This window comes from Triticum aestivum, chromosome 4A, assembly GCF_018294505.1.
Source record: "Triticum aestivum cultivar Chinese Spring chromosome 4A, IWGSC CS RefSeq v2.1, whole genome shotgun sequence".
NCBI classification, from domain to species: domain Eukaryota; kingdom Viridiplantae; phylum Streptophyta; class Magnoliopsida; order Poales; family Poaceae; genus Triticum; species Triticum aestivum.
In genome coordinates, this window is record NC_057803.1 from 690,997,724 (window position 1) to 691,005,937 (window position 8,214).

At 45.8% G+C, this 8,214-nt stretch overlaps 1 protein-coding gene across 1 annotated transcript in view; it reads right to left on the reverse strand.

Annotated features, from left to right (window-relative positions):
• The window catches only part of LOC123084295 (disease resistance protein Pik-2-like), a 9,633-nt gene extending 8,520 nt beyond the window's left edge, over positions 1-1,113 (reverse strand). Inside the window, exon 1 of the mRNA XM_044505973.1 lies at positions 698-1,113. Within this exon, the coding sequence (XP_044361908.1) occupies positions 698-1,104 (407 nt within the window). The 5' untranslated portion in view covers positions 1,105-1,113. The remainder of the gene's footprint in view (positions 1-697) is intronic.
• Positions 1,114-8,214: the final 7,101 nt, after the last annotated feature.

Here is an 8,214-nt window from a genome sequence, read left to right on the forward strand (position 1 = left end):
CCCTGCCACCATGCCGAGCCGTCGCTGCGTAGGAGCACCCCGTGGCGCTGCACCGCCGAGCGTCGGCGTGACCCGAGAGGGGAATGACCAGCGGCCGCCGCTGCTAGCGCCCCCTGGCTAGGAACGGCGCTGGACGCCATCGACGACGGCAGGGAAGGAGGGAAGGGGGGGCTCGGGGAGGAGGCACCTAGGAGGTGGCCATTCGCCCACGGGGGCGACACAGTCGCGTTAGGGGGGGGGGGTTCTTTTCCCTCAGTTCGTCTTCTATGAGTTTGGTCAATGCCGGTGTGATATTATGCGTGTGTCGCTGGTGCTGGATGTGCGCATCTTAGTTTTGTAGGGGCCGGGTATGTTCATTAGGTTTGTATTCCATTGATGCTTCATTATGAATCAATAAGAAATGCCCTTTATCGAAAAAAAAAGAATACTTGCAAGTACTTTCTCCGTTCCAACATATGTGTCTCAACTTTATCATATTTTTGTACTAAACTTAGTGCAAAGTTGAGACACTATTTTGGGACGGAGGGAGTATTAATCATATCTAAAATTTCATTTGGATGGCTTTATTTTTAGAAAAAAAAAAAGCATACGTATGACTTGAAACTAAGGGTCAACCAGACATCAGCACTACACCGGTAAACTAGGCTGCACAAAAAAAAGGATAGGCTAAACTACGGGGGTGCTATATGGTACATACCTCAATCGGCGATCGCCAATGTCACGCGCCCGGTCCTTGAGTTCCCGCAGCTGGACGGCCGCGCGATGCTGGGCGGCCATCTTTTGCACGAACCAGGGAAGCCACCAGACATAGCTTAGGAGGCCGCCCCTGGCATGATGAATCTCGGGGTTGCCGCGGGACATGTAGATGTCGATGCAGTAGTTGCAGTCCTCTGCCAGCTGCCGGACCTGGTTCTTCCACGGGATGATCTGCTCGTTGTACTCGCCGGCGGTAGGCACCGTCCTTTCCAGGTGCGACAGGAAGCCCTGCATGCTCTCCATCTCCTCCCAGATGAACTGCACGTCCCTCCGTACGCCGCCCAGAAGTAGCGCCTCGTCGCGGATGACGCGCAGTAGTAGGGAGCTCACGGCCGCGAGCTCCGACATCGCTAGCTCCCTGCGTCCGCCGGAGGTTTCGTGTCTGGTGGTTCAAAGTTCAAACCGGATTTGCGTGGGCGGCTGGCTAACTGGCGATGAATTAATTATGTATAGGCATCGATCGGTTTGCATGGGACTGGAAGGAATTGTTCTACTTTACATTCACATGCTCAAGGCAAGTATCTCTGCCTAACATTTCCTTCAAAAGAAAACTATACCTACCTTGTGATCAGCGTAAGACGTGGGGTACTGCGTCACAGATTCACAGGCTAGAAAGACAAATGCTCTGTCAAGCCCAGCCTCCTTTCTTACTTGTTCGTTTTCTTAACTAGTCAGCAACCAACATATGCAGAGAGTCAAGAGCAATTTTCTAAACGGCCTGTTACCCACATGTTCTGGAATATATTTGGAATCTTTTTAGTTTTCGTTCAATTTGTATATAAGTACGATTAAAATTTGTCCAAAATAATTTGTTTGGCTGTACGTCACAAAATTATGACTATTGCTTAAATATGGGTAAACTCCAGTTTACCACCTGAAAACCCTCTACCGAAATGGAACATACCACCTGGTATCTTCGATTCAATGATCCGGGCCTATGATCAAAGTATATAGTGTACTTTAAAATATATTGATACACATGTTGGTAATTTCCACAGTATATTTGTTGGTAGTTATTTTACATATTTGAACCCACTTGAATAAAATCTGAGCTCATCTAAGGCCTGAAAGTTAAGCATCTTCAGCTCAAGAGCCAACCAAGCTAGCTCGAGCTTGAGAATCTGGATAGGCTCCGATCTACCAGAATACTATGTAGTACAACTCTGAAGGCAGCATGGCCCTTGATGATGACATACGACGTAGCGGGACCTTTGGTGGTCATTCTTAAACAAAGTAGTAAGCGAGACTGGTCCTAGTTTAGCATATAGACAACATCACTCTTGCTCCATCTTTAATTCTTTATCGAACCAACAAAAATCAGGCCAGGGGCGCCTTTAATTTGATTCTTTGTCTTTCATTAAAGTTAAGCTCTCGAAACTTCAGGTTGGGATGGATATCTTGCCGTTGATGTTTAGGTAGGCAAGTCTTTTGGGCTACATATGGGCAAGGCCTAAGGCTAGCTATTTGGTTCTATGTCACACACAAGTCACAGGGTGCGGAACTGGGAGGAATCAGAAACATAGTAAAACACTGAAGTTCCCATGCACACCAGCAAGTAATCCAACTTGACTAATACATTGAAGAGATCTCTACATTGAACTGTGCATGCACCTAAGGAGTCTAAGCTAGATGACTTTCTATTGGTTTCTAACCAGATTTTCTTCCGAACCTGTCAATTCGCTTCTACATATCAAAAATTCAGAGTTCCTGCCGGTTAACAAGAATAATGCTACCTGGTGGTATCTGTATCCTTTGAGCGCTATGCCATCTCACTATACAGGGCCGTCTCCACGAATTCAGGGCCTCGGTGCGAAAAGAAAAAATGGGGCCCTATTTTTCTTATAATACTATAGATCAAGTATAATCCCATTTATATAATTAAAATGTGTGCTATTTCGTATACAATATTTATATATTTCTCGAATATCAATGCAAAAGACTAAAGGTATAGCTAAAGTAATAAACTGACCTCCTTTTTGTGCGATTTTGATTTTCCGAATTAGTGTGAGATCCTTTCACAACAAATTATCCAGAGCACCCCTACGCTATTCGGCACCAGAATCATAATTCCTATTTCTAGAATGCATGACTGTTTCTGTTTATGAAAAAATATATTAATGCATACTCGATGAATTATAGACTTGTCAAGATGGCAGAATAGAAAAGGATCAAACTTTAATTTTCAACGAGCAACTATTGAAAATCTTTGATGCGTGACACTATATGGATCCCCAAAGCATTTGACTGCACAGCAAATGTTCCAAGAAAAATCAATACACTGTGATGGCAGCGGTACGGCTTTGCTGTTTGTATCAATCAAAATGAGAAAAAGGAGGAGCTGTAGCCTGTAGGGTACTGGTTACTTGAATGGCGTTCCGGCGTTGATGTCAGCGGGCGCTTGCAATTTCCGTGCAGTTCCGGCGTGCGGCCGGTAGCCTATCGGGTGGCGCCTGCTGACGCCGATCTACAAGAAGACGTAGACAGATCAATGATTTCAATTCAAATCTAAAGACAGGCAGGAAATCTCGGATTTTTTTAGAAACTGGAAGTCGCGTATGTAAGTGCCGTGTTTTCCTCTCCAACTCGATCTGATTAGTTTGAGACGGAGAATGCCAGCTATCGGCGGCTGGAGACACCAGAACCAGGTGCCCAAAAAGTGTTTTTTTTTGAGGCAAACCCACAAAGCTTTATTCACCCATCACAATGTTTACAGGGATGAAAACAAGATCTTCGGGATGGCCTAACCAAGCATGGCGGCCAGTACCCAGCGTTAAAGCATGCTTTGCAAGTTTGTGAGCCTCGACATTGGAGGTTCTAAACTCATGACTAATTAAACAGGAAGAAAAAAACCTAGATCGGTCCCTTATTTCACGCACAATTGCGCCATATGAAGCTGACGTGCCAGTCTTGATTGACTCTACCACTTTCTTGCAATCGGAAGCCACCGAAATTTTCTGAATGTACAGATCTTCTGAAAGAGCCAGAGCTTCACGTATAGCCAGCGACTCCAACACCTCAGGGTCATCAATGTTGTTGAAAATCAGGGCCGACGCTCCCTGAAATATGCCAGTCCCATCGCGGCACACCGCTGCTACTGCTCCAAGACCACCGTGCCTTGCTACCGCCGCGTCAACGTTCACTTTTAGATGATGATCCGGAGGAGGGATCCATGTCGTCGGCCTTGGCTCCGTTCCCGAACGTACTGCCACTGCCGGCTTCTTTAAAAACTCAATGTCAAATAGATAGCTGGAAATGAAACCGTTAGTAGCATGGGGAGATTGGAAGATGCCTTCATGAATCAACTTGCGGCGAGCAGACCAAATCGCCCACAAGGTCACGATTAGGACGGTGATCTCGTCTTCCTTTAGAGCTTCTATCATGGAATGAAGCCAGCGTTTTGCATTAGGGTCATGATTGGAAGACCCAAAAAGAGTGGTTCAGGTGACTAAGCAATATAGGCCCAAAACTGAAAGGAGAATACTTGGACCTGTAATTGGGGGCCCCTGATTTTTGGGGGCCCTATGCCAGCGCACAGCTCGCACAGGCCCCTCAACGGCTCTAACCTGTAATTGCCCCCCCCCCTCTGAATTTTGGGGGTCCTGTACAAGCGCACAACCCGCACAGGCTCCTCAACGGCCCTGTCTCTATATATCATACTAGATGATCACGCACGCTTCGCCGCACCGGGGACATGTACGTTTGATACCCCGCTAGTCCATGCCTTGTTTTTCAATTGAGTCTTTCTGTGCGATAGGGTCGTACATATGGAGTAATATGTCAGGTTGGTTATCCGCGTGTGTTATGTGGTTACAGTTATTCCATCTATAGTTGTACCCGTGGAGTTATGTGGCTTGAACACGTGTCCTCTAGCCCTCCAATGTATAGTCCTATCAGCATACAACTAACATTATGGTGTGATCAACGCGCGCGCTCATATGATGGGCACCAAAGGACATCAACATTACCACAAGCAATTTAAACCAAACATAGCAATTCATCGATTACCCATAGGACAAAACAATATACTCAAACTTCACAGGAGACAACACATCATTGAATAATAATATGATGTATAAAGCACCATTTTCAAATAGGGGGTACAAAGGGTTGCGGGAGAGTGGATCGCTGAATATAGATGAGGAAAGGTGATGGAGGTGTTGATAAAGATGATAGAGTTGTTGGAGTAGACCGCCGTCACATGATGATTGCCCCGTCGGCGTTCTGGCGCCACCCGGAGAGAGGGGAAGAGAGCCCCCCTCCTTCTTATTCTTCCTTGGCCTCCTCCTAGATAGGAGGATGGTTTTCCCACTGGTCCTTGGCCTTCATGGCTCCCGGAGGGTAGGAGTCACTCCGAGATTGGATCTCTCTCTGTTCTCTTTTGTTTCACGTTCTTGTTTTCTTGTCCTTCGCCGTTTTTTAAGTTCGTAGAGATTCGTAACTCCGATTGGGCTGAAATTTGGAGGGAATTTTTATCCGGATTTTTTTCCTTGCGGCGAAAGAAGGGACCCAACCGCCTTACGGGGTAGCCACAAGCCTGCTAGGTGCTCCCAGGGTAGGGGGCACGCCGTGTGAGATGTGGGCCCCTTGAGCATCATCTCGGGTTGGTTTTTGCTTCCAAATATATGCAAAAATAAATCTCCGTCAATTTCTATCATGTTTGGACTTCGTTTGATATGGATTTCTATGAAACAAAAAACATACAACAAACATGAGCTGGCACAGAGTACTGGATCAACATGTTAGTCCAAGAAAATCATATATATTTTTGCCAAAAGTATGTAAAAGTAGTAAAATATTCACATGAAATAATGAAATAATGTAGATATGACGGAGAGGTTTCACCGTGCACCAGACACGTAAAATACCCGACTGGAGTCGTCTTCAAGATCACAATGGGATGAGCTTGACACCCCTCCACGGGTAAACTTGGCCCTTTCACTAGGCTCCAAGGCACGAGCCTCATATTTTGGATTCAGAGATGGCCCACGCAGGTGCTCCCTGGGATAAAGAGTGGCATCTCTCCGGGGAGTCAGACCACGCATCAGCATCGTCACTCAAGTTTTATGGCATGTCCTCACTCGGAACTCACATCTATCTCTCCTGAGAGACATACGTTTTCCACTAGGTTTTTCACAACGATCAACACTATCCGATCACTCAGAAACCCTTTAGTCTAGAATCCATTGCGGTTTCACTTCAGGCACAGTGGTAACCACTTGGCATCGGACTCTGAGTACCCCCGAAGCACTCTGACCAAACCAAAGGCTCAGTTCACTCGTCCTACAAATCCCAACCGATTGGGGGCGGGAGGTAATGATGGGGTCACCTACTATTACTAGGGTCAAGGACCTGACATCTAAGGCCCACCTAGTGCCCTACACCATCATTGGAAGGACCTTGGACCACATGCGCATTCTGATGCACACCACAACAAATCCACTCGGACACACCGACGGCACTCGGACGCCTTCCATTTAGTTGGCCCAGCCATCATCACTTGGATAGAGGAGGCGTAGGAGCAACATTGGAGCTGCAACCATCGAGTAGCTTTATGTCAGACTTGAAGTGTAGTTATGGCTGCCGTTACCTGTAACTACCGTAGTTTTGCTCCTTTAATCCCCCTGTAACCTGGCAGTTATGAGGCCGAGGTATATTCTATATAAGCCGGTCTCCCGCTCCATGGCAAGGGTTCAACATCCATTGTAATTATACAGCCCAAGAGAAAACACCAGACGTAGGGTTGTTACATCTCCAAGAGGGACCCGAACTAGTAAAATCCTATTAATACACTTGTGCCGTAGTTAGGCTCTGCACCTTGTTCATACCCCTAGTACTCATTGTTAGGTTCGTTGCCTAGACATCAACCACCTCAGAGATCCAACCATTCAGCGAAGGATCTACCCCAATGGGCCAAGATTGGCTAGAAGTGAGACCATCGACTGAAACTTATTTATACTAGCAAAAGGGCCCGTGCGTTGCAATGGGAGATAAAATTGGTGTGTGACGCTCATATTGTTGGTTGTGTTACGCTCACCGCTAATTCAAGTTTACGATCCCACCTAGGAGACCAGTATTCCTGCTTTCGAATCAATAGTGCAAGGCCCTCCTTCATCATGCATGAGGGGGCACGACCACATTTAATTCTGCATAATCATTTTATTTAACACCCAATCGATGATGCACCTCCTCCATTCTCATTCTCTACTCTTTATTTCCAAGATGGCTTGTTAATATTTCAAACCATTTATGAACGTATATAAATTGATGATATTTAGTGTAAGAAACCGATGTGAGACTATTTAAATTTGAATAGTCATGTGTTCTATAGTATGTCTTTCCTAGCAATGCCTTCAAGTGAGTATATTAGTCGGGTATTTATTACAAGATATTCCGCTCTTTTTAGTCAGCTTGGCATTAAATTGATGTAGTAATTGAAGCAAGTGTCCCCTTTTTCCTTTGGTATATGGGTTTCATTGGCTGATTCCATACAAATCATTAATCACGTACTCCCTCCATTCCAAATTACTCATCCGTTCCAAATTACTCGTCGTGGTTTTAGTTCAAATTTGAACTAAAACCAGGATGAGTAATTTGGAACGGAGGGAGTATATGTTAACTCCTGATTATAGCGCTTGCAATTTTCTCCTCATATTCTCCGTTTGGCTAGAGAATTAATGACAGACCCGCCTAAGTTCAAAAAGTATTTAAAGGACTCACTTTCTCATTGGCTGATTTAATTAGGGAAATCAACCACGATATTCATTTGCTATATCTACAAAAAGCTATACCTTTTGTACATAACAACTGGTTGGGTGTGGTGGCCAGCATGATGCAACTACAGTGCTAAGGTAGCGTGTTCGAATCATGACTTTAGCATTTAATTTTAAGTTTGGGCGAGTGGACCGCAGGTTGATTTCAGAGAAATTAAGGGGTACTAAAAAAAGAAATGTTTTCTTAGACTCATTAAGCAGGGACCGCATGTTAATGTCAATAAAACTTAGGGACTTTATGTAAATTCAAAACGTTTTCCTGACTTAGAAATACCTGTAGTACGGGTTGATTTCAGGGAAATATCTAGGGTTTTCAAGAAATATGTGTGACGGACCGCCAAAAGCAATAGCCGCCTCAAGGTAGGCAGCGGCCCACCTTGTCTGCCCTCAATCCTTTTCCCTACAACAAATACATCCCTAAGACTGCCACCCCAGCGTCCAGCACCTCAGCAGGAATGTGTACCATGGCAGGGCCGTGCCGCCGGATCAAGATCGGGCCTGCATCAGAGTAGCCTAGCCAGAACATGATGAAGGTTGCAGCGGGGCTGGTATGCGCTACCGCGCCCTAGATCTGGTTACACCGCACACCACAACTGCTTCGTCCAAACAAGGGAAGTGGACCGGTGCGAAAGAGATGGCCCTGAGGTGTGGCCAATGAGGAGCACCGCACACCACAAAGGCCGTCAAT